This window comes from Aspergillus chevalieri, chromosome 7, assembly GCF_016861735.1.
Source record: "Aspergillus chevalieri M1 DNA, chromosome 7, nearly complete sequence".
Lineage (NCBI taxonomy): Eukaryota > Fungi > Ascomycota > Eurotiomycetes > Eurotiales > Aspergillaceae > Aspergillus > Aspergillus chevalieri.
The window spans coordinates 809,535-835,476 of record NC_057368.1 but is presented as its reverse complement, the minus strand read 5'-3'; the positions used below and the strand labels follow the sequence as shown (position 1 = coordinate 835,476).

Below are 25,942 nucleotides of genomic sequence, written 5' to 3'. Positions count from 1 at the left end.
ATGCGAGTTCAGGAAACTTAAGAAAATGATTAAATATGGCCAATGGTAATAAGGAACTTGGCGAATTTTATACCAGTTTGAACATCTGCCAAAATACGAGGAGTCTCTCAGGGTGGAATTAGTGCTGGTCCGTGGAGTAGAAAATCGGGACTGTGTATTTTTCAATCTTCATGTCGAAGTTGAACTAGGCTAGGTGTTGTAGGCCTCCGAGTCTTGGGAGTATCGATGACTTCCCCTAGGGACTCAGAAGAAATGATTTATGTACGCGAAATATAACAGAACAGATTAACTCCCGGGTTGCGGACATATATGAAGCATATATGTAACCCCGGCGTTGATGCCCAATGCGCTGAGTGGTCATTATACAGGGCTATAATGATAAAATCACAAGATTATGCTTCTATCACTAGTAATATTTCAACGGAAAACTCGAGCAATACCTAGTAGAACATATATGGTGCATCACGTTGCCCACTTGGATTTATATCTGTATGTTTATCTTGGTATTCCGGATGATGGACTTCCGTCTCAAGCGTCGGCTCCCTCGACCGGAACAGACCCTTTGACATATTGGCATTGTTTTCTATACATCTTCCAGAGAACAATGCTACCATGGATCTGAGCGGCAGAAAAAGCCACATGAAGGATGGGAGTGACGACCTTGAAGGCGATCTGCCACCGCGACCAAAGGCTCCCGAAGAGGTACATGGTGACGATCGTTTCGCACGTGGTTCCCGTCGCCGTTGTGATGCAGGACAGGAGAAAGACTCGTTTGAGGAAGACATGTCTGTTCGGGAAAACGCGGTAGAGAATGATTGCGACGTGAGGGAAGAACTCGGAAATGATATCAAAAGCGCCTGATGATGCACCCGTCAGTCACGAGGCGAGCAGCGAAGGGGAGAAATAGACGCACCCCACACCGTGCACAGAATGAACTCGATATCTGCGTCGGGCTCGCGAACCAGTCTCAGGCTGATGGCGATGGCTGCCTGGCCGATCAAAATCGTCCCGATGTGGTGCAGCACGGCAATTGGTGACAGCTTTATTCGATAGATGAGCTCGAACGCGTACATGGCGATCAGCATCTGGGCGGCCACCAACAGGATGTCACCGACTGTGAAGATGCTTCCACGTGTATACGGGGACTTCAACGTAGCCTTTCCGGATATCGCGCTAATAAATGGGTAGGCCGCTATGATCAAGATCACGATTTTGGTAGTCCCAGCTATATGGTGATTGATGAAACCACGTTTGTTTAGTTCACTCAATTCCGTGTAGATACGTCCATAAATCCGAGGAATCAGAAGATCCTCCAAGATGTAGTAACGAATCAAGAAAAGAATAATCAACACAATTGACATGATCAGGGCAGAGAACGGTGCCAGTGAAGATATAGGCTCCAAGGGCATGTTGCGGAGAGCAGTGTCATTGTCTACCCGCGCCATAACTGCCGTTGTGCATGTCGCGACCAGAAAGAAGGAATTGGGCGGAGCGAAGGAGTGAATGGCAAAATCAAATGAGTGTGAGAGTGTAGGGACTCAAGTAGATGACCATGCTAGAGCGATAACTAGATCATGTTAAATTCGCAAAGGATCGGAGTAACAGCAAGGGAATGGCTCTAATGGTGTAGATGGCTCTCAACACGTCGCGACTATATTGGGTATATGTCGGCGATGGGGTAGAAAACAAGGGACGAGAGTCAAAGACATAACACAATTTCTTTTTCTTATATGACCCAAATCGTGGGGTGTTGACTTTGTCCAAGCGACTGTCTACAGACATATTCGCGGCGTTGCGCGACCGTCTGTTTCTAATTTAGAACAAACCCTGTGGTGATAAGCGTGGACGAACAAGACCGAGGCTTTGGTGCGCACTGTCGGGCAACCATAGATCTGTTAGTCTCGACTCCACCCATATACAAGAAAACGGAGATGTCGCATGCTTGGAGCGCACGAAATGGAAGCGCAGACAAAGCACCAAGCCAAGCTTGGAGGATTTGCAGGGGCCCAGAGCTTAGGCCCAACCCAGCCAGGCAGCCGCATTTTCTTTCGGTACATGTTGCCCACTACAGTGCTCAGATCATCCCGAAACAAGATTTAGATACAGAGTGACAGCCAACGGAGAACGGTTCATTCGAAATCAGGCAGCATTATTTTAAGCTTTCAACTTGGCAATATTCTCCAGCATATCTATGGTTTGCAGCTCCTGGCTTGCTCCACACTATTTTGCTCTCATACTAGAGGACACATACAATGAACAAAGCGGAAGCAAGCAGGCCGAGTAAAGACTACGAGCGACGGCTCCAAAACCGTTATGGGCGAATTTCCACTTTCGAGAGAGTCACAGTATGGGCCTCCTCCGTAGTGAGAGCCACTAATTTTGTCGACAGAACGTCGTCAGCTCCTGACGTCCAGCGACCTAGATCTCTGCGGGGCGACCCGTGGAACGCATTATTTGCGCACTTTTTGTGATTGGCTCTCAATCGCTTGTCACAAGGCTTGTCCTAAACAAGCCTTACCTGTCAGCTTGGCAGTCCATGCTATTATTGTAGACGGGATGATCATTGAGGCTGTTCATCTTGAATATTCGCAGGGCCCAAAGAACCCTTCCTATGGCTACCTAGAGCCTGGCGGGGTTGATTTGTCCGTATTTGTAGCAGTAGACACCCTCTTGCGCTCAGTGACTCCACAATCGTCCTCTCTTTCTCTTCAGCAACAACACATGGATATTCGTGATTAAATTCCTGTCTGTCCCTCTATAGTAATAGCCTCAGTCTCGGCAGGAGAGATACATTTCTTCAGTCATGATTTCACTTGGTGAGGAAAGTGACGCGCCTTCTGCGGACAAGAACTACAATTTCCCCCTCCAAGTGATACACGAGGAGAGCTCTGTCGGTGATTTCTCAGATTCAGGTCTGCCTTCAAGCAGCTTGAATGCGTGCGGAGTGAGCAAGGGGATGGATTTCCCACGGCAAGTATGGTCAGACCGCCTGATGACTGCCTGGACATACTGTTACGCACCCTATAGTACACGTCCATGTTCTACAATAGGCTTCATCTGCAAAGCCTTCTTATGCTTATTCTGGGGTTGGGTGATTTTCTTGTGAGTACAACTTGCGGTCTCATGGTCATAACCAGCGCTAATTGTTGGTTTTATCCCAAGGGGACTACTCAACCTCGTCCCACCCGTCTGGGATGGCATGATATATCTCATTTCCAACGACCCCAATGCTAATCTTGGTCCCGCTGCCTTCTCCCACTGGAACGAGAACGGCTTCGATCCCGTCAGATGCCACTCTTCTAGCGACTACTGGCGAAGGGCGCCTTTGCACTGTGCCATCGATGCTGGGTGTTTGAGTATCAAGGCAGATATCTGGCCGTCCAACGAAGACGTGCTCGTTGGCCACACTCCTTACTCTCTTCACCAGGACGCGTCGCTGCACAGTCTGTACCTGACGCCTTTGTTCGAACTACTCCAAAAGCGTAACAAGCGTCCAAGTCGGCCAGTGCCCCCACAAGGGAATAACTCATCACTGGCTGGGGCCTTTGCCAAAGAACCATCCCAGACTCTCGTATTGTTGCTCAACTTCAAGGCAAACGGTGATAAACTCTGGCCTCTTGTGGTAGACCAACTAGGGCCTTTGCGCAAAGCGGGGTACCTGACAAATTTCAACGGGACAGGTATCAACGAGCGCCCTGTCACGATCATCGCCATGGGGAATGTGCCCTTTCACGCCATCATCGCCAACCAGACATATCGTGATATTTTCTATAAGCGCAGCGCCACCGGAAAGGCTGCCTCAAAAGCAGCTGCTGTTAGAGGCAGAGCCTTCTGCTCCTCCTCACCATGACGTGGAGTCAAGCGCGAACCCCGAATATGAGCTAGGCAAAATTTAAGACAATCAAATACAGCCCATGATGTCGATTCCAAAGGAATACAATATTACAAACAGTTATTACGCCTCGGTAGATTTTTTTTTTTTTTCACTGCGATTAGTACCCTCTCATGCGACGGCTTTGCCCAACACCAGCTGGCCATTGAACGCAGCTACATTAAGATTGCACACAGACGCAGCCTGCGAGTTCGCTACTGGAGAGTACCTAGCTGGCCTCGGGGCTTGCGGAAGTATATATGGTGTGTTCTAGAACGAGAGGGAGTCGACTTAATCAATGTTGGCAACATGGGAGACGCAGCGGGATAACACTGCAAGAAACACTGTGGTTGATTTTGTTAAAAAGAGTACATAACTTTTATTTTGCGTCCTTTTAAATTATCGCTCTTTATAGAAGCAAAACTACGACGTTGAGAAACACTTTGGTATAAAGTACAAGTCGAACAGACTAGAAACTCTAAGATTTTGAGATGCATTAAGTAGACATGCAAAGAAATGCATTTCAGAGCTCTGAAGCGTAACGACATGAGTGACAGATCCAGATGAGCCTTCGCTACTATCGAGGTATTTGGGCTTTCCGGGCACCACGATAAAGCTAATCAGCTGTAGGCAGAAGCACCAACAAAGTCACGCTACTATAATTAGAGACGCAACATTCTCTGTTACAAGTTTCCGCCTTTCTGTTGCAGATGATTGGCCTCAGATTCTGACCATACAGCAAGGATAATCCTGGAAAAGGCCTAAATGTGGGATTTCACGGCTGGGATTGGTACGATCCAGAGACCGACTGCCTCAACCGCACGGCCCGCGAGGTATGATGGTAAATAGCGTTTGATAAACGGTGAGAAATTTTCGGTAAGTCCATTCTAGGCACCTACGTTATCAAAATGATGTTTGGTTGAAACCGCACCCACATTCATGGCACCTACCAGGGCTCAGAGACTAATATGACCATCGTGGCGAGAAGGGCATATTGCACAGGATAAGTTGATATGCGGGACGCATAAGAAAGAAGTGGGAAGGGGGGAAGAAACATGCAGGTTGCTGGAGATTCTTCTGCCAAGTGAGTGCATTAGTGGCCTAGTAGCCTTCAATGAGGCATGCATAGGACTCGCATGTTTATCGCTGATGCCTAATTGCGAAACTAATCATTAGATAGGGCCCTAGGTGCAAGACAAACTTCACGGGCAAGCCAAGCTTTTCTGTCACTGTCGGTGAAAAGCTTAATCTAGATAAAATAGCTAACATTCTCCTAGCCGAACTAGAAAAAGTTGGGTACGTGCATATTCTCTCAGCCTTCTCATGCATTAATCCTCAACACTATTGCTGGTCTTATTATTTAAGAATATCTGTTATCTGATACTGTATTTCCAATCCTATGCCGATGAATAGCCTACTATCATCTGCCTGGTTATTTGTTATTTCTTTGCTACTAGCCACACCGGATGGCCTTATCCACAGAGGTTATAGACGACCTTTTTCTGGCGGAAGGCAAAAGACTATTAGGATATCAACGCCTTGATCCAAGTCAACGCAATATTAAAGGGATGGAAAAGCATATTTGGTTTGTCCATATTTGTGCCGTTAAAGAGCTGACCATTAGATCTGCTAACCATCCTACCAGTTGAATTCAGTGTCCTTAGATAGACCTTGTATATTGCTTCGCATTCAGGGCTGTCTCGCACCATCAATGAATCAAAATGAACCGTCTTATGAGTATTCTCAGCAAGCCAGGAGCTGGGGCTCAGATCCAAGGCGTAGCCCCAACCCAATGGACTAGGAGAGAGGACGTTCAAGCGGACATGCCTAATTTCACTGGATACGCCCCCAAGAGCAAAGCTAGACTGCTTGATCGCTGGCTTGATACCGTTGTTCGAGTGTCTGGCTCAGAACCCGTTTTCTTTCTTATCCTCGCGAGCCTTCTGGTTTGGGCTCTGCTCGGCATTAAATACGCAGGCACAGACAGCTGGCAAGTTTTGATCTCCGACGTCCAAGCTATTATCAGCTATGTGTTTGACTCGTTTCTTGTCAGACAGCAGCTGAATGCCTACGGGGAAGAGATGGCAGTGGTCGCTGAGTTGCAGTCACGTATTCTCAGCCACAGCAGAATGCTGGCCAAACTCCATCAAGAAACAGACAAAGAAGACGAGGAGAAGCGCAGCCGAGTGATGGATTTGGCCAACCAATACAGGAATGCGATCGATTCTAATGCAGAACTCCCCTTGGAGACCTGGCTCGGACGAAGTATTACGTGGTTATCCCATGTTTTCGGCCACCTGGGCACTGTTAGCCTATACTGGGTTGGCGTCTTCGCCTGGATTGGAACCGGCCATCTCTACAAATATAGTAATCTATGGCAGTTGTACATGAATTCTGCTTCGTCAGCATTGATGGTGTTCATTTTCGCGTTCCTCGCCAATATCTGCGAACGACATGCCGCCCACACACGTCGCTGCCTGAACGCTATCTTCAAAATCGACTCCACACTCGAGTTCCACCTCAGGTTGCTAACAGGCGATACTCTCGACAACGATGTCGTCATAATTCCAGCTCCAGGAGTAAGCAAGATCCAGCGCACGATCTTCTACTACGCGGACCTCGTGGGCACCCTAGTCGGCACTGCGATTCTCCTGGCTGTCATCATCTTCTGGGTCGCGATCGGGCCTCTCCTGCATTTCGACTCAAACTGGTGGCTTATAATCGGGACCTATGCGGGCCTTATCGGTATGAACGACGGATTCGTGCTTCGAAACATGCAGGCTTGTCGCCGCAGCTATGTCGACTCTGAATTCACCAAAATCGACTCTCAAGACGCCAAACTCTTCGAAATGGTCGCTTTACCAATCCCAGTGAAAGAATCTACACGGAAAGAGTCCCTCACGCGTCGTGCCTCAGATCTGATGAACCGATTCTGCGCACATGAGCTGACTGTCGTCGCCGGTTTCCTGACAATCCTGGGTCTTATTGCCGGTGCAAGCGCGATGAAATGGACGATGACGGGACAGCTGCTTTGCAATGTTCCGCCAAGCTTAATCGAGTTATTCTTCATGCTCATTCTGATCACGGGTCACAACTCAGCTGATGATCAGAGGCGTATAGATCTGCAGAATATCTATAAGAGACGGCTGGAGCTTCTGGCCTTTGTCAACGGTTTGAAGGCATTTCAGGTTGAGCTGAATGTTGTAAAGGGTTAGATTTTGTTTTTTGGTCTTTAGAAGTGGTTGATTAGCGTGATGAGCACAGTGATTCTCGAAATCGGCTTGACCAACATACATATACTTCAAGGAAATCTCTTGTGAGATAGTCATTAGCGCTGCGTGCCCTGACCCCTAACACATCCTAATGACTTTCCAGCGGGAAAATCTGTGGTAGAGCCAAAAGCGGATTTATTGTTGCCAATTAAAATGAGAATTAGTGCACATGGAAGACTAATAAAGCTGGTGAACCATGTGTTGTGACTAAGAATATCCATGGAAGAATATCCATGGAATCTCATGGAACTCAGCAGTAGTGCAGTACATCTCCTGCAAACCAGATAAACCGTGGGGATCCTTATTACAGACCTTGTCGTATAAGCCTCACGTGATGGTATGGAGTCGAGGCAGAATCATTGGATAATAGTGATGGTGGATATATTTAGCAATAGTTAGTGTATCATCTGTTATGGGCTAAGCCCGTAGTGCTAATGACTAGCTATCACACAAAAGATTTCGTTGAAAAACAGGAGAACAGATGTCCGATCGGACAGCTTTATATACAAATGTACGCCGTGCGGGGTAGGTAGCCTGGTAACCCCTCCGATCATCTCTCCAAATAACATATCGTTTATTCTACAGGCGCAGCCTGTGACACATGTAGAAGGAACCATCCATGAAGCAGACCATAGCTCTCAGGCAAATCCAAGAAAGCCAGATAGCCTTACAAATTGGCTATCTGGTTTACTTTTGGGGTCTGCCATGGTGGCACGCGGCGAGATCGGCCTTTTGATCATTGAAATAGGGTATAACGAAACATCCTACGTGAGCCATGAGGGTTCTATAACAGGCGTATGGGCAATTCTCTTGAATACTATCATTGGCCCTGTCGCTGTTGGCCTCCTGGTTAAGTTCTACGGAAAGCGGATAGGAGAAGGTGAATGGGGGTTGCAGAAGCCAGTGACCCCTGCGCCAGGGCACGGGACTGGAGTTATTGGACAAGAACATGGTCATGGGGATGTATGAGGGGCATCTTCCGACCATCTCAATTGTTTGGGGCGTCTTATAGATGGCTCTGATACTTCACACCAATCAAATTCGTGTGGATTCTATGTATATTGGGCCTAAAAAAGGTATTGTTGTATAAAAACAGCACTGCCTCATGCACTATGAAGACAATTGATTTCTGTTTAAACTGAATGGCAACCACCATCGAGATGTGGTTCTCAAAGAGATGTCCAGCACCCTGAGGTTTTGACACCACAGGAGTCCCTGGAACATAGAAACGATGAGAGGGAGTGTGTGAAATTATGTGTGGGAATGAAAGTGGATGAATCAAGGCAAATAACCAGAATTAATCTTCAATCTTTGGCTCTTCCGTCTCTACAGTGTAATAAGAGACTTAATTTCCTACTCCTAACCTCATTATGGAAACTCGCCCCGTGAATCACTGAATCCGAATCTCTGCTAGCTTCCAGTCCACCAGAGTTTGAAATTTCGTTTCGTACTTAGCTAAGGTCCTGTACTAAAACTTCATTTCCGATCACCACACGTTTCTCTCACCAGATGGTTGTCCTTGTGTCTCTTGACCCTAATACATACCTTGCTTCAGGATATCTCGGTCCCACTCTATTCTCCAGTTCCATGAGATGTGGGAGTGAATTGTATGTAATATGTCCTTTGAACCTTCGAGAGACAATGGTTGATCTAAAAACCACTCAGGTCCTTCAGACAAGCGTAAAGCCCAACTACTATGGTGTCAGATACAGATGGAGATTTGGTTGCTACACCGGATCCCCGGAATCCAGCTCGTAAGAAAGGCAAGTCCCTATTGAAGGTGTTATGCAAAAAGTTCCTCCCGCGTCCGCAGGTGGACAACGACCCCCAGGACTGGTGGTTTGCCTCAACGGCCATCCCCTTGATGGCTGCGACTGCAGCCTCCTTTGCCAATGTTATGTCCATAGTAGCGCTTGCCATGCCGTGGCGAAGTACGATCCATTTCGATCAGAAAACAAAAGATGGAGCCCCACTCCAAGTGCTATATGACAACCCTCAGTGGTAAGAGCGGTATTCAGGAGCTTAGGGTTAACTGCTGATATCTCTGCTAAAAGTCGTTTCTGTAGGAGTATTGCGCTCAATTCCACGTCTCTCATCTGTGGTGTGGCCGGGAATATCTTTTGACTGTGCAATTTTACGGAGGCGGTGCGATAAATTGTCGCACTGCCCTTATCTATCATTCTGTGGTACCTCGCAATGGCCATTGTAAGTGCCTGGCATAATTATAGCAAAGGAGGTTGATACTTGGATTGACGTTACCCATAATTCCAGCTGGTCGGCATCACATCTGCCATGCATATGTATGCCGCTCCGACCTTCCCAAATCAGATCTACACGCAGGCCTACTGGTTTGCAGTCATTGCGGCAGTCCTCTATTTTGCCCTGGCTGGGATACTCATGATAAATTTGCTGGGTTACCTACTGGGGCACTATCCGCAGACTTTCGTCCTCACAGATAGCCAACGGACCCTGATCCTGCAGACCACCATGTTGGGCATCTGGCTAGCCGCCGGAGCGGCCATCTTCCAGAAGCTCATCAGCCTCACCTTTGCTGATGCACTGTACTTTTCTAATGTCAAGATCCTCACCCTTGGCTTCGGCGATATCACCGCCGTCGACCCAGTGGCTCGAGGATTATCTTCCCGTACGCTGTGATGGGCATCATAATGCTGGGTCCGGTGGTCGGAAGTACCAGCCGGTCCTTCTATGAAGTCGTATACAAAAACGTCGTTCAGAAACGTATGGAGAGCAGAAGGCAAGCCACGATTGAGTGCTCACCTGTCATGGGATATATCCATCAGCGGGCTAACAGCGACATCGCGGATGCCACACCAAACACTTCGCAGATTGCCCACCAATCACGGCACAGCTGCAGACGACCTTCCGTCTTCTTTCAGCATTCGATCGGGCGATCCGCGGAGGCAGTGGCGAAAAATGACAAAGACCGATTTGACACGATGCGCACCACCCAACGCGAGACTGCTCGGTTCCATCGTTGGTATAGACTTGGGCTGAGTGTGATTGCTTTTGGGATCGTCTAGACGTGTGGCGCCGCAGTCTTCTGGGCGTTGGAGGGTGACTTGACGTATTTCGCTGCCCTGTACTTCACTTTTGTCTGTCTGCTGTCAGTCGGATACGGTGACATTACCCCCACGACGAATGCTGCAAAGTCCTTTTGCGTGCTCTGGTCGCTGATGGCCGTCCCAGCCATGACAATCCTCATCTCCGAAATGAGCGACACCATCATCGCCGCATTCCAGCGTATGACTAACCTTGCTGTGGAATGGACAGTCCTCCCGCGGTGGCTTGGGCAAACCCGCGATTTGTTAGTGAGAGTACCTCCCATCCTGAATTTTCTCCAGTTGCCGGATGAAGCGGGTAGCTCAGGTTCGGGGATTCGGGAGCCGATAATCCGACTGCACGAGGCTATATGGCGTACGGAAGATGGAGAGTTTAATATGCGCCGGAAGGAATAATATTGAAGTCTATGGTAACCACACGTAGAACAAGTGCTTGAGTGCTTAACTATCTAAATACGTGTATGTGTGTGTGTGTGTGTACTATTTAACGTCGGGGGGCGAGTCCTACCGCCGAGGCGGTGAGGCTCTGGTCCCGGAGCGGGACATACGACGGGCAGATCGGAACTGCCTGTTCTCTAGCTAAACTACCATCTATCATCTAAATACAGGTAGCCCCCCGCGCGGGGGGCTGCTTGGGTTTTCGCAACTGTTAGACAGCGAATTGGGCGTCTTGGGGTTTCCTTAAGGAAATCAAGGGAAGGAAACCAGAAAAAAAGGGGGGGATGAACAAAGGAAAATGGAGGAGAAAGAGAATAGGAGGGAGGAGGGGGAGGGAGCCAGAGGTAAGCCTAGAGGTTCCCAGGTTTGATGCACTCAGCATCCTAATGGCGTTTACAGATGGCTGTATAGAATTGTGATTTACCCAGCCAATCCGCATATGCAGTAAATCCGGCCTTTTTGGTGAGGATGTCCGCTACTGGTTGTTGGCCCCATGGATGTGCTGCTGCTTTGCGACCGTCACGGCAGAAATAGAAGTGGGAGGGCTCCTTTCTGCGGCCACATGAGCATGTCAACAGGGCATTGTCATGTTTGAAGCGCTCATGGTACTCAGCAAAATCACCATGACCGCTCCTGGCTGTCACGAGCTCGGAATAGTAGATAATAACGAACTGAATTCCTATCTAGACTATTGTAGCCATCGACGAGAATATCGAATCTGGGGAAGAAAAAGGAAGAGGAATTCTATCTACGGGAAAAGGGGCTTTTATATGAGTGCTGTGTGGCCTCGCTAAGTGCTTTTCTTTGTTTGCTCAGGTGGCATTGTTTGTTGATGTCTTTCACTGAGACGCTGAGCCATCACATAACTCCCCTCCTTAGATGGAGTTCGTCCTCGAACTCCGAATCGGCTTGTTGTCATCTGGATGATCATCGACCTCCTCAATTCCTTCCTCCCAAGCCTTCAACCACTCCTCCAATCGACAGGGTGGTCCTGGTTTGGTTGGGTACTCTTCATGGTAGTCACGTATCCGGTGCGGGGACCCCTTGAAATTCACGGCTGGGTACCATGTCCGGTCCTCATCATATCCAGTCCATTTCACCTGATACTGTAGCTCCCGTCGGTATACCCGGGAAGCTAGAATCTCTTCCACCTCCCATTCCTGCTCATCCCCAACCACTATTGGTTCTGGAGGTTCTACAACCTGTCCTGGCAAAGGATCATCAGCTGCTCGCCTCAGTTTGTCAGGTGAAAAGACAGGGTGTATTTTCATTGAATCAGGAAGTTCCAAGTGGTAAGAATTGCCAACGCGTTCCAGAATTGGGAAGGGACCAGCCATCTGACTATCAAGTTTCTTGTTCGGGCGATCTGTATGGTAATGGCGGAGGGAGAGCCACACTCTATCCCCAACATCAAAATCAATGGGGCGTCGTTGCCGGTTTGCCTGCTTCTTCTGTTGGTCTTGTGCATATTTGGTCTGTTCTGCAACTGCAGTCCATATGCCCTCCATCATTTTGACAATTTCTTGGGCTTGTCGTCTACTAATTCCTTCATCTTGAGGGAGAGTTTCTTCAGTTGATGTCCAATCAAAAGAGGTCCGGGGCTCATATCCACAATCAACAAGGAATGGTGATGCTTTTGTTGTTTCAGATGGTAGTGTTGCTGCAGCAAAGTCGATCATTGGCAGCAGATCTGACCAGTTGTCTTGGTGATGGTTGATAAAGGGTCTCAGGCGGTTGACAATATGCTGATTCACAATCTCTGTCTGTCCATCAGTTTGAGCATGGTATGCTGTAGAGAGCTTCAGCTTCACTCCAAGGATCTTGCAGAATTCATTCCAAAATGCTGACACAAATTGAGGTCCCCGGTCAGATACAATAGTCAACGGAGGTCCTCTATGGCGATAAATATGCTCAATGAACATTCGTGCAACATCTTTGGAAGTGGCAGTCTTCTTGCAAGGAATGCTGATAGGCCTCTTGCTAAATCGATCCACAATCACTAGTGCGGCATCAAATCCTTTCTTGTCAGCTGGGAAGGAGCGAAAATCCATAGATATATGCTGCCAGGGCCGCTCTGCAATGGGTAAGGGTTGGAGCAGTCCAGGGGCACGATCACGTGGGTTCTCAGCTCTCCGGCACTTTGAGCAATTCCGTACATATCTCTCCACATCTTGTCTCCAGGTTGGCCAGTAGTACCGTGTTCTGATGAGCTGTTGGGTTTTTGTTCTCCCTGGATGTGCAGTTGATACCTGTGCATGCACTTCATCAAGTAGTCGAGTGCGGAGCTCAGGGTCATCATCAGGAACAAACAATCGGTTTCCTTTCAATAGTAGCCCATCTTGCAGATTCCAATCATCCCTTCCTGCCCGAGCTTTCTCACGATGTTCCTCTGCTGTGGCAGAGTTCCGGTTTGCACTGAGCACTCGGTCCACAACTCGTAGAGTGGGCTCCAACATGTTGATAGTGTGGACTTTAGTACATCCATTGACCTGGTTAGTTTCCATTGGCTGTTCAACAGATTCTGGTTTCAATAAGATCTGTTGACGATAATCATCCTTTTTCTGCACCTCTGTGCTGGGTCGGCTCAGGGCATCAGCCAGTGTATTCTCTCGACCAGGACGGTAACGGATCAGGAAATAAAATCGGGAAAGGAACTCAGCCCACCGGGCTTGTCGTGCATTCAGCTTCTTTGTTGTCATGAAGTACTCTAGCGCCCGATGGTCTGTATAGATATTGAAGCGTTCTTGGAGTTGTAGTCCTTCGAGCTCAGCACGCCATTCTTGTAGAGCACGGATGATAGCTAACATCTCCTTGTCATGGATCTCATAATTGCGTTCGGCGTTAGTCATGCTCTTCGAGTAGTAAGCCACTGGATGCCAAAGATCCCCATGCTTCTGGGAGAGAACTCCAGCTACCACTCCATCTGATGCGTCAGTTTCCAGTTTCGTCTCCAGTTCAGGATGATAGTGTCGCAAGATAGGGGCATTGGTCAACCGTCTCTTCAGTTCCTCAAAAGCTTGTTTACACCCATCTGTCCACTGAAATGGGACATCCTTCTTTGTCAGTTCATTCAGTGACTTCGCAATGCGGCTGTAATCCTGGATGAATCTCCTGTAGAAGTTGCAGAATCCAAGGAATGACTGCACACCTCGAACAGTAGTTGGCACTGCCCAGTTACAGATCACAGCAGTCTTCTCCGGGTCTACTTCAATACCATCTGTTGTCAAAATGAATCCAAGATACTTTGTCCGAGTAACATGGAACTCGCACTTCTTGATGCTAGCTTGAAGTCCTGCAATGCGTAGCCGCTCAAGCACCTTCTTGACATGGATCTCATGCTCTGCAGCATTTGTTGAATAGATAAGCAAATCATCCACAAAGGCAGTCACAAATTCATCCAGGTAATCCATAAGGGTCTCATTGATGAAACGTTGGAAGGCAGCAGGTCCATTAGTGAGTCCAAATGGCACCACGTGGTACTTGTAGGTCCCATATCGTGTTCGGAAGGTTGTCAGGTCTTCTGATTCTGGACTCAGTCGAATTCGGTGAAACCCTTGTCGGATATCTAGTTTTGTGAAAATCTTTGCGCCACTGATCCTTTCCATCAGCTCATCAACCAGAGGGATGGGGTATCGGTCCTTTCGAGTGATGGCATTCAGCTTCCGGTAATCAACACAGAATCGTAGTCCACCCCCAGGCTTTCGAGCCATTAAAATGGGTGAAGCAAAGGGTGCGACGCTGGGTCCATTGAATCCTTTGTTCAAGTTATCAATGATGTAGTCTCGTGCAGCTTCCAGTTCTTCTGCAGTCTGTTTATACAGGGGGCTGTATCCCACTGCAGACTCAGCAGTCTTCCCTTCCTCCAATTCAATCCGGTAGTCATTCATTCGTTGGGGAGGCAGCTCATCAGACGCTGCCTTGGAGAAAACATCTGCATATTCTTGGTACTGTTTAGGCAGTAGGTGCTGTACCAATTCCTGCTCATTGTGATCTTCCTTCTGGCGGCCATTCTCGCGTTTTTCTTCAATGATGCGGTCAATTTCAGACAGACTGGCAATGAAGACCTCAGTGTCCTTTCTCTTCAGGTGTCTTTGGAATGGTGCTGCTCCAATCGCTGCAATATCAATTTGGATTGCTGATTGGCTTGTCATCTTCCTTTGGAGCTTTGGACTAGTAGTGATGGTGCTAATCTCCTGACCCTGCAGGGCACGTGACATTTTGGCCATGTTTGATCGCCGGTCTGACTCTTCCCTTCAAGGAATCCAGTAGCGTTCCCTTCGATCTTCCTTCTCAATTCGTCGATCACGTCGTTCCATGTCGGCCTGGTGGATGGGGTTGGGCTTAGGACGCTGTAGGATATGTTTTGGAACCTCTAAATACTGCCCGCTCTGTATATCATCCAAGTGGCTCCGTTGCTCTGGCCAGACCAATTCCCTATGCTTTACATTCAACCAGACATCATGGCTATCAAACCACTTCCGTCCAATAATCATGTCATGTTGGCCCAAGTTGGCAATTAGGAAGGGCTGGTTCAAGAATCGTCGTCCACCCACAAGCAGGTGGCAAACAATAGCGTCTGTGATAGTTGGGCCAGCTCGTCCGTCATACCCTTTTGTACCAATCGGTGTGTTGAGCTTTCGGGTGGAGATTCCAAAGAATTTCGCTAATTCTGTTGCCCGTTGGGTGTCCACAAATAGGTAGCCATTTGCTCCGGTGTCAGCTAGGGTAGTGAGAGGGATACTAATTCCATTGTAAGCTACCTGACTATTCACATTGAATCCCTGTCCCCCAATCAGTTGACTGAGATCTAACTCGCCTAGGTTGACACCATCTAGGCCCAGGTTGGAGACTTTCTCCTGGGCTAGACTTTTCCCACATTGTCATTCATTTCATTCACAGGTGCTTTTTGCTCAAGTTCCTTCAGTTCAGAGGTTGAGGTCTTGGTAGGACAGTCACGAGCGAGATGTCCATGTTCCTGACAATGGAAGCATCGGCCTTCCTTCATCAATCGGTCACGTTCAGCATTGCTCGTATGTGGGGTGGTGCTCCAGGATGGGGTCAGTTCTTTCTTGAAAGTGGTCCCAGTTCCACTAATTCCCTTGCTCATATCCTTGTTGGGGGTGAACGTTCGATTCTTCTGAGTCCGGTAGTTGATAACTTCAAGTCGGCTTGCAGTCTGGGAGACAGCGCTGGAGAATTCCTGAAATGTTCCATCACCAATGCTGCTGGAGATGCACAGCTCTTGGAGCTTGGTCGTCAATTTGGTGTAGAGCTCATCCTTCCAATCATCCTCAGCGACGCCCGCTTCAGCTGCAAGGTAAAGGAATTCAGAGAAAAAGTCATGAAACTTGTCACTGTTCTTCATGTATAACTGTCGGAATTGGTGCTTTGCAGTGGTGACACGGTTTGGATCATCATAGATTGTTTTCAGGTGATTGAGCATATCCTTTGAGTCAGTATATGGGTTTATTGCATCATCTCGCATGCGTGGAGTGATGTGTTTCTGAGCTTTACCATCACATCGACTAGCCACATATGCTATACGAAGTTGAGAAGTGTCAAAGTGGTCTGCATTGGCAGTAAGCTTCTGAGACATCAGGAGCAGCCAGTCTTCGAATCGGGGCTCCTTTCCATCGGTAAGCATTGGGGGATCTGGGATCTTGGTGGATTTGCTGTTGATGGGCATTGGAGAGGCTTGACGGCCACTGGCACTGTCCATCACCAGTCGGGCAATTTGGCTCCCAAATGCATCACGTTCAGCGTTCACATCAGTAAGTTGCTTCTTGATATCTTGGAGTTGTCCCTTCATCTCTTCCGTTTCACGGCGCAGAAGCGCAATTTCTCCATCCTTGGTTTGTCCTCGGAGTTCTTCTTCAGCAAGACGGACCTTATGGTCATCAAGACTGTCATCATATCGTTGATGGGTCACTTGGAGCTTCTCATACAACCATTCCGGTTCATCAGAAGCATATTGCAAAAACTCCTCCAAAGTCACCATACGTCGTTCTTCATGCTCATCTCCATCAATAAAGATGGGGTTGTGTCGGTTCTCCTGTTCAGTATTGGTATTCGCTTCATTTCGGTTGGTATCATCATCGTTCGTTTCGTTTCGGTTGGTTCTGGTAGAGGCAACGGTGTTTCTTGGGCGAGGCATGTCTGCTGGGTTCGTTGTATCGGTATTGGTATCTATCGGTCGGTCGGAGGGGCACACTACTATGGCTCTACGATCGCTGGATCGAGCCAATGAAGTAGATGTGTGGAAAGAAGAAGAAAAAAGCGAGATTCGATATTATGTCACGAGCTCGGAATAGTAGATAATAACGAACTGAATTCCTATCTAGACTATTGTAGCCATCGACGAGAATATCGAATCTGGGGAAGAAAAAGGAAGAGGAATTCTATCTACGGGAAAAGGGGCTTTTATATGAGTGCTGTGTGGCCTCGCTAAGTGCTTTTCTTTGTTTGCTCAGGTGGCATTGTTTGTTGATGTCTTTCACTGAGACGCTGAGCCATCACACTGGCAGCAAGGAGGTGACCCAGAGCTGCTCGGGGGAGCTGGAGCTCTGGTGGCCGTTTCTCTATGGCTATGCCAAGGGCCTTATAGCGTTCAGGGGCCTTCTCTGCCCAGAATTGTGCAAAGCATTGCCAGTGCACTGTCCGGGCTGCCCGCTTGGCGGCTTGTAATGGGCCGAAGCCTTGCTATCTAATATATAGATATGTACAAAAGAACTCGTTGGGGAAAGGAAAGAAAGAAAGAAAGAAAGACACGCTGGCGGTGGATTTATATACTCGTGATCAGGTGATCTACGATCACCTGACTTCGGCACGCTCTTGTGAATAGCTTCAATCGAGAACCATTTATGGTTCGAGGTGCCTTTCGGGCCTAGCCCGTTACACGGCTGCTATTGAGGCAGGTGGTAGGGGGAGACCTGGGCGAGCCTGGCAGCCCTTCTTGGCCTCCTTATCTGCTTCTTCATTTCCTTTGATGCCTGAGTGTCCAGGTACCCATTTCACCTGCACCCTGTCTGGCTGTGTGTTTGGTGCTCTCAGGTAGAATGGCCATGTCCGGGCGGCTTCTTGAAACTGTTTAAAGACCGATTGGCTCGATCCTGTGGGTTGGCCCCGGGATTGGAGTTGTTGTACTGCTTCCAGGTTGTCCAAACAGATGTATAGGTTTGTGGAGTGCTGTGCATTGGGGTCCTTAAGAGCCATCAGCAGTCCAAGCAGGGCCCCTCTGGCCTCTGCATCAAAGACCTCATGGTTGGGGAGTTTCCTGTGTCCGCTGAAGATCTTGGTTTTGCAGGCACCCCAGTAGCCCACCCAGCCGGCTCCTGCAGCGTTACTGTCTTCTCCTTTTGATCCATCTGTATAGACGACCATCGATCGTGGTGGAATAGAAGTAAGCCACCTATGGAAATTCTCCTTGGCCTGTGCCCTATTGATTGCAGTTGGCTGCTCTTTGGGGATTGTGTTTCCATCCCAGGGGCTTGTCAGCAGCGGGTCTATCTGTTCAATGATGTGAAAATTTGATGGGTCTAAGGCCCGGAGCAGGCGGGTGTTGATGTGGAAGCTTCTCTGGTGTGTGGCCCGGCGGTGTAGAGGATGTCGGGTGTCTAATTCATGTACTCTGATTGCCAGTCTGCGGCGTCTTTGATTGAGGAGCAGCTCCATTGGTGGGATGGCTGCTTCTCGATGCAGTACAGCTGTCTGTGTGGTCTTATAGACCGGGAGGAGTTTTAACAGTGCACTGCGGAGCACCCAGTCCAGGCAGGCTAGTTAGATGGATGCCCTATTGGAGATGGGCTTTTGTCTGCCTGAGCTGTCTTGTGCTGGTCTATTCATTCCTGGCCACCATGCCTCTGCTCCATAGCATAGGACTGAGACCACACAAGCTATTGTTGCTTGTCGCAATAGTGGTGCCTTGACCCCTCGTACAGTGTTGGCCAGGGCTTGGATGCCTCCTGCTGCCTGTTTGGCCTTGCCTGCTAGTGTGCGGGCATGTGCTTTGAAGTTCAGTTTTCGGTCAAACCAGACTCCTAGCCAGCGTGTGGCCCCGTGGAGTGGGGGAGGTGTGATCTCCACTGTGTCTTCTGGGGTGCAGATTGAGCAGGTGGGGTTATTACCCTTCCGATCTTTGGCATAGTGTTGGAGTTCTGTTTTGGCTAAATCAAAAGTGAGTCCCTCTCTGTGGCCCCATGATATCAGATCCATCACAATGTTTTGCAGTTTGGCTGTATTTTCTTCAAGGGATTTGCTAACAGCCAGTTGGCAGATGTCGTCTGCATATCCAAATCGACCTCTGCGGGCTATTGCTGGCCCTATTTTGAAAATGGGTTCAATGTACAGCATGAAGAGGATTGGTGACACTGGAGAGCCCTGTGGCAGGCCTGCTGGGACTGCAAAAGTTGGGCTCTGGTGTCCATCCAGCTGTAAAGCTGCTGTTCGGTCTTGGGTGAAGCTCGCTACCCAGTGGAGTACTGTAGGGGGCCATCCTTGATCGTGGAGCCGTTGGATTAGTCTGCCTCTTAGGACTGCGTCAAATGCGCCTTTGATATCCAAAGTCAACATAGAGGCAAGAAGGCCGCGGGCCCATGCTTCCTCAATGTCGTGCACCAATGCTGCTGCCAGGTCGGTAGCTGAACGGCAGGGGAGGGCCCCAAATTGTTGGGGGTGGAGGACCTTGTGTTTGATGGCTATCCAAGCTAATCTCCGGGCAATAAGGCGTTCTAGTCCTTTCCCCAAGGTAGAGAGGAGAGCAATTAGTCTGTATGAGCGTGGGCTACTGTAGTCCTTCTTCCCTGGCTTGGGGAGGGCTACCAACAGGGCTTGTCGGAAGGGAGTTGGGTGCCAACCAGTTGCAGCACAGTGTCTGTATAGTGCTGAGATGTGTGGGCCGAGGGCCGGCCAGGCTTTCTTTAGGACAGCATTTGATATTTCATCCTGTCCAGGTGTGCTGCTTTTGGCTTGGAAAATAGCTTGATGAACTTCCTCTGTTGTGATGTCTGGGAAGGGGAGAGTTGCCCCTGGATTGCTGCAGTTGACAGGGACATCTTCTGTACAGGCAGCCTTCTGGAGGAGAGTTTTTACCAGGAGCTCTGCTTTGGCATTGGCAGTGGTGTGAGTTCTGTTACCATCTTTGAGTGGCGGGGTGGGGAAGGTCCCTTCTGTCCTGTTCCATTTGATTGCTTTGAAAATGTCCTTGCTGTCAGAGAAGTTATCCAGTTGTGTACGCCAATAGTGCCGTTTTGCTTGGCGAACTGTGCAGCGGAAATTTCGTTGTGCTGTTCCTACTTCAGTTGGGGGGCTATCTGGATCTCGTGAGACTCTTCGGAGGGCTGAGACTGCCTCCTGGCAGTCCTCATTCCACCATATATGGCCTGATGGATGAGCGTGGGCTCTCTTTGTGGACACTTCCAGGGCATTCTTGATTGTTTGTATGATTGCAGAAGTGTGCTGGTCCAGAGCTTCAGGTGTGAGGTCCAGCTGTGTTGGTGGAGGTTCACCCAATGCTGCTGCTTCTTTGTGTATGGCTGAAAGAAATATATCTTCTTGCATGGTAGCCATTCGGAGGGGTGGCACTGGCTTTTTGTTGTTGACAGGGTGCCAGTGAATTGATGTGCTTATTGCTATGTGATCTGTCAGGGCTGGGAATCCTGGTGCTGGTTCTGTATGTGTGCCTTGGCAAATGAGAGAACTATTGGCCCAAACTAGGTCAATGGTGCTGTTCCCTCGTGTGGGGGTGTTCGGTTGGAGGGTTAGGTGCAATCCTTGTTGGTCTGCCCACTGTAGAAATGGCTCTGCGCCAGGTGAGGTGAAGTTGGTATTGGTTCGCCATTGAGAGTGGTGCAGGTTGAAGTCTCCAGCCACAAGACAGGGCCCAACTGGTAGAGACTGGCTTGTGAGGTGCTTCAGTCCCTCTCCAGAGTCCACAGTCCGTGGGGGAGCGTTGTATAGGTTTAGCAGAGTCAGCTGATGGTCTCCTGAGCCTACCTGGACCGCTGTCAGGTCCCGGCTGGGTTGGGGGCCATGTGGCACTAGCTCTGCTTTGAGTTGTGGGTGTTTGTGGATATATGTGAGGGTGCGTGGCCTGTTTGACCAGTCTTCTATTGGTGTGAAGAGTTGGAAAGCAGGATGATGTTTGGAAAGGCGTCGTTCTCGGAAGTTGGAGATCCATGGCTCTTGGATGAGAACCACATGATATTCTTGTTCAAAGGCAAGTTGAAGAGCAGCTTCATGCGGAGATGGGCTCCAGGCCACATTGACTTGGAGGATCCGCAGTTGTGAGAGAGATTTGTCATATCTCATTGAGGCGATGTGGGACTGGGAACTGCTTCTACAGCAGTGTTCTTGGAGGAGCCATCAGTGTCTGTTTGTTTATCCTGGTTGCTGTCCTCCATGCTTTTGGATGGTGGAGTTCGTTGTTGACTGGATTCAATTCGTCGAATAGCTGCTACCTGTGTCTTGGGAACCTGGACCAAAATGCCCTGCTTGATACTGGGCCGTACAGGGCATTGTGCATGGTCAGCAGGAGCAGGTCTAAGGCAATTGACACATTGTTGGGTGCTTTCTTTGTGATCCTCTTCAGTGTGGTCTTTAGCTCCACATAGCCGGCATTTGGGTCGTTGGGTGCAGGACCGGGGGCTATGGTAGTCCCAGCAACGGGCACATTGTTGGACTTTGGGGGTTATGATCTTGCGTCTAATGCAGAGGTTCTTGCCGAAGAAATGGACCCAAGGTGGAATCTTGGAGGCGGAAGTCTCTGGCACTGCCAGGACCATTGTTGCTGCATTGTCTGTATTGAGAGGTGTTCTTGGCTCCTCTTGGACCAGTGTAGTTTTAGGGGCGTGATGCCTGTCTGCAGCTTAAATTCTTCCTTTGCTGCTTGCTCTGTTACAGTGACAATTGAGGTATCATAGCCAATGTATTGTTTGATGGCACCGGGAATGACAAAGATTGCCCATCTCTGTTCTAGCTCAGCATTAGAGCCTTGGATTACCTGTTGTATATCATCCTTATTGTCAAGTAGGATCTCTGCACTTTGGGCATCTTTAGGCCCAATGGCGAGCCCTGTGGGAACATGTTGTATTTCCTTGATGGCGTCAGTGACTGCTGGATCTAGGCTACTGCGAAGCTTTTGTAGAGCCGCATGCGGGCTGGCATGTCGGGCAGGGTGGTCTGTTGGGAGTCGAAGGAAAAGGTGAAGAGGTCTTGCTGGCTTAGGGGCTGAGACAACAAGTTTTTTCCCAGTAGTGTTGTTCGGTTTGGGCGTGGGGATAGCGTTTGCATACGTTTTGGGGGGGCTAGCTGGGGCTGGGTTGGCTGTGTGGCCTTGGTTATTTGCATTGGCACCGGGTTGGGTGAAGTAGTTGTGCGCAAAGGTTTGGAGGGCCTTGCCAAAAGAGGAGGCCCTGGGGAGGTTTTTCTGTTTCATAGAGGAGAGCTTCTTGTCCAGTATGTTGAGGAACTCCAGTATCTCCTCGTCTTCCTCTTCTTCTTTTTTGGCTCGGGCTTGTAGGGCGATGCTGGCGTTTTTTCGGAGCTCGAATTCGAGTTGTTTGTTTGGGCTTTGTGGCTCCAGCATAGCTGGTGGCGTCTGGGTTGCCATTTCATGGTCCATGAACAGAGGTGTTGGGGGTGGAGGCGAGGCATTTGGCTCGCCTGTGTCTCCCTCCATCTGGTTATCTGGCTTTTCGCGTTTTCGGTGTTTGCGGGCTTTCACTAGCGCGGCTAAGCCTTGTTCCCGGGGGCTATCCCCGTGGCGGGGACCGCCTGAGGCGTGGCCTCTGGCCGAGTGCCTGGTGACAGGCGGCATTATTGTGATCTAAATACGTGTAAACATCGACCTATATCAAGATCCCCTGGCCTCGGTAATCGGGCCGACTATTTGTCCGAAAGATCCTCTCACTAACTGAAGCGGGGTCTCTCGGATCGTAGCTCAGAGGGGAAATCGGGAGTCGATTTATTCCGGACTAACGAGGTCTATATGGAGAGGACCAGCGGAAGGTAGAGCTATATTGTCTATCGAACGTATATGCGCGTATGTAGCTGATTGAGTGCTTAATCTACTATATGTGTGCACACATTGACTATAAGAATCTCCTGACCTCGCAACTCGGGCCAACTATTTATCCGATCGATCCTCATCAAGTCATTTGGTAACAAGTGATCCATGTCTTTCACCACGGCCATGTGTGCGTACGACCACGCACCCCGACCCCGACTCCTTGTTTCAGGGCCCCCCACACTCTGCGGGCGTTCCCATCCTTCTCAGTCTTTTGATGAAGGCTCACCTTTTGCTTCACCATCACGGCTGCAGTCGCCGTTCTGTGACGGCTCTGAAAATGGCCTCATGGCACTGTCTTAGAGCCCAAGCCGCCATGGCGCCCACTCTTTATTGTGGCCTCTTCTTTCTAAGTTTGTGCCTCAATTTTCCAGTCATCCTGCCATCTTCCTATCTCCCATTTATTTTTCATTCTGGGTTCCTGTATTTACGAGCCTCTTTTTCCATATACCAGTTTCCACATTACTGCATGAACAAGAAGGAGATCGCTCACTGTGACGGCTCACATATGACTATAACCTGACGTTTACTAGGCATATCAGCTCTAGTTACTACTTTTGCAGTAGCAATTAGGCCCATTGCATAGCCAGTCTCATCAAAGTTGTAAATATCTTCATATGCAATCCCGTGTTGCATTATAGTGATTTGCACTAGATGAAACCACTCCTTAATGATCTTTGGATCCTCACATCTTGCACTTTGGTAGTTATAGCGTCGGGAATAACTAGTCTTAATTTCATCATGGCATTTAATGAAGCTGGATACCCAGTTCTTGCCAACAGATTGAGTATTGGTGGAACCATGCTGTGAAAAGAGAATATTGGCCATATCTTGAACGTGAGATGGTCGGGGGGCTGCTTTACGTCGGTCGATAGAGAGTATCCAATGTAGAAGCGATTCCTCTCCATTTTCAGTCAATCTATGCCCATTGGCGCGCTTTTCAGACCATGATGTTATACCACGGAGGCGTGTTCGGAGGGTGGATTCAGGGACATCAAAATGGCGTGCTGCTTGCCGTACAGTAGGAATTGGGGATTCTTTAAAGCAGATATTGCTAATAGCATACTTTCCTCTTGTTCAACTAATTTCTTTGATTTGGGGGGCATTTTTGGTGGAATGATAGAGGTCGAATTGTTTAATTGATTTGAAACGCGTAGAAAAAACGCGTGGTGCGCAGCTCGGTCGAAAATTACATTATGTGAAGTAAAGGATTTGTCTGTTTTCAAACCTGAGGTTTCATTTCCAACATAGAAATGTCTTCCAATACACTGCAGATGGCTCTACCCCAAAAGACACCTTACTTAAAGACTTACAAGAACCACCCCGTCACCTAACTAGCCATTGACACCTACGAACCCGTATCTACGAGCGCTACCTCCACTTTGGGGTCGGTACGAACATGAATTATCTTCTATACTGCCAAAATCTGGCCATGCTGTGTTCACGCACGGTGATATTGCGCCCCGAAACATTATATTGGTGAGAAATACAATATACCTAGGATTATCGACTGGGAGTATGCAGCTGGTATCCAGATTATTGAGAATACGCGCAGATTATAAGACCTGCGTTTTGGGGAGACTGGTCGACGTGGATGGAGAGGTCAGAGAACTGCTTCGAGAAAGGGTAGTTTAAGTAGCATCAATGCTGCCCGAATAGTTGTATTTTAAATAGCTTTATAGAGATGTTTGAGGGCTACATGTTGAGTTATGCCCCTTATTGTTATTGATGATATGCTCTATATTGAATGAAATGTCTAATATATATACACTGCAGGATCGAATCTTTCTTTTAGCGTATTTCCCTCCATGAAGTTGAACAGCTCTAATATTAGGCTTTGACTTTTGCGCTTTGTCATAAATATCCTTAACTTTGCTGATTTATTCTTCGCATTCTTCCTCATCCTTCTCGTAATCCTTGGGGTTGTTGTCCAACGCGCAAGTGTTAGATTCATCACTTCTCTTGACAACAGGGACAGCGAGTTTGCTGGCATCATGATAAGGTTTAAGATCACCCTTCACTCCACGTTCCCAGTCGACGTGGTACGATCCGTCACTAATGGCAAAAGTGGTGACTTTTGTAGCCCGACTTTTGTGTTGCAAAGTTGGGAATTCATATTGGATCCAAGTGTTGTCTTCGGGACTTTCACCTGTCCTAACATTCTGATAGGCACCGTGCCCCCCGTATTTGCCGTTGTAATGGAGCACCCCAAAGAAGACCTCACCCTTGGATAGCGATGCAAGCGCCTCTGCATATCGGGCATTATAGACTTTCTGTCGTTCTGGTCTATCAAGCTTGAATGTGTTTTTTCGTTTCGCCAACATCTCTGTGTAACTAGCATCCAAGGCGTCGTTCCACATCACGCCCTTGGGGTTCTTCGTATCCCGGACAGGTTTCCGGACTTCGATCGTTTCAGCACCAAAGGAGTAGAATATAGTTGGGCCTGTGCCGACGTTGCCGCAGGTTTCCATGTCTTTTTTGAGACATTCAACGGTAGGGAAGTCAATTTTTTTGCTTTCGCAAGCCCACTTTTTAGGCCTATTCTTGCATTGGGTCCATGGCTGAGGAACGGGAGGGACGTCATTAGGGTCTCGCGGAGCAGAAAGACAACCGCCCATGGCTAGCGCTGGCGCAACATGGGCGCCGAGGATAAAGAAAAGAGAAATAAGAGTGGACACGGAATGGTTCATTTTGTTTGCTTGAGAGAATAAAGAAGACAAAGAAGAAGGAGAAAAGCTTTGTTAATAGTTGTTGATAGTCCATCTTATTGTGGTCATTTTGTTCTCTTATATGTTATCCCAGGCAGTTCGCAACTTTTTCCAAGGCGTTCTTGCTCTTGGCTTTGGGCATTGAGAGCCATTCTGGGGTCCAGGGTGGCTTCAGAGAATCCTTCGCGACTCTGAATTATGTTGAGAAGGAAGTGGATTCCAGTATGCGCCAAACGCCGCGGTGGAGAGGGCAGCCTTTGCAAATCAGATCGGGGGCCAAGGCTGATTTCCAGGGACCAAGGCTGACCGCCCTCAACACTAGCAAATAGGCCTATTTATCCATCCTTCGACAAGCTTTTTCATTATTATCGAATCATTCTATTTTTATTGCTACTATCACTATCACTATTGTGATTGTTATTATCATTATTCTTTTTCCCTCCACCCTCATACAGAAAAACACCAAAATCATCTCCACGTCGGAATCATGGACACATCTGCATTTGAGTTTC

General features: G+C 48.6%; 6 protein-coding genes across 6 annotated transcripts; 3 read left to right on the top strand and 3 right to left on the bottom strand.

Annotated features, from left to right (window-relative positions):
• Window positions 1–528: 528 nt before the first annotated feature.
• ACHE_70261S (uncharacterized protein) lies at window positions 529–1,445 on the bottom strand (the record flags this gene model as incomplete). The annotated part of the gene is made up of 2 exons (XM_043282574.1): window positions 529–857; window positions 914–1,445. 2 exons carry the CDS (start codon window positions 1,443–1,445, stop codon window positions 529–531), a joined length of 861 nt encoding a protein of 286 aa, XP_043139940.1.
• Window positions 1,446–2,803: 1,358 nt separating this feature from the next.
• AIM6_3 (altered inheritance of mitochondria protein 6) lies at window positions 2,804–3,850 on the top strand (the record flags this gene model as incomplete). The annotated part of the gene is made up of 2 exons (XM_043282573.1): window positions 2,804–2,979; window positions 3,163–3,850. 2 exons carry the CDS (start codon window positions 2,804–2,806, stop codon window positions 3,848–3,850), a joined length of 864 nt encoding a protein of 287 aa, XP_043139939.1.
• A 1,742-nt stretch (window positions 3,851–5,592) lies between these two features.
• FET4 (low-affinity Fe(2+) transport protein) lies at window positions 5,593–7,086 on the top strand (the record flags this gene model as incomplete). Its single annotated transcript, XM_043282572.1, has 1 exon — window positions 5,593–7,086. One exon carries the CDS (start codon window positions 5,593–5,595, stop codon window positions 7,084–7,086), a length of 1,494 nt encoding a protein of 497 aa, XP_043139938.1.
• Window positions 7,087–9,339: 2,253 nt separating this feature from the next.
• Window positions 9,340–9,798, top strand: TOK1 (potassium channel; the record flags this gene model as incomplete). Its single annotated transcript, XM_043282571.1, has 2 exons — window positions 9,340–9,348; window positions 9,415–9,798. The coding sequence occupies 2 exons, from the start codon at window positions 9,340–9,342 to the stop codon at window positions 9,796–9,798; spliced, it is 393 nt and encodes a 130-aa protein (XP_043139937.1).
• An 11,547-nt stretch (window positions 9,799–21,345) lies between these two features.
• ACHE_70257S (uncharacterized protein) lies at window positions 21,346–22,473 on the bottom strand (the record flags this gene model as incomplete). The annotated part of the gene is made up of 1 exon (XM_043282570.1): window positions 21,346–22,473. The coding sequence occupies one exon, from the start codon at window positions 22,471–22,473 to the stop codon at window positions 21,346–21,348; it is 1,128 nt and encodes a 375-aa protein (XP_043139936.1).
• Window positions 22,474–24,602: 2,129 nt separating this feature from the next.
• Window positions 24,603–25,412, bottom strand: ACHE_70256S (uncharacterized protein; the record flags this gene model as incomplete). Its single annotated transcript, XM_043282569.1, has 1 exon — window positions 24,603–25,412. One exon carries the CDS (start codon window positions 25,410–25,412, stop codon window positions 24,603–24,605), a length of 810 nt encoding a protein of 269 aa, XP_043139935.1.
• Window positions 25,413–25,942: the final 530 nt, after the last annotated feature.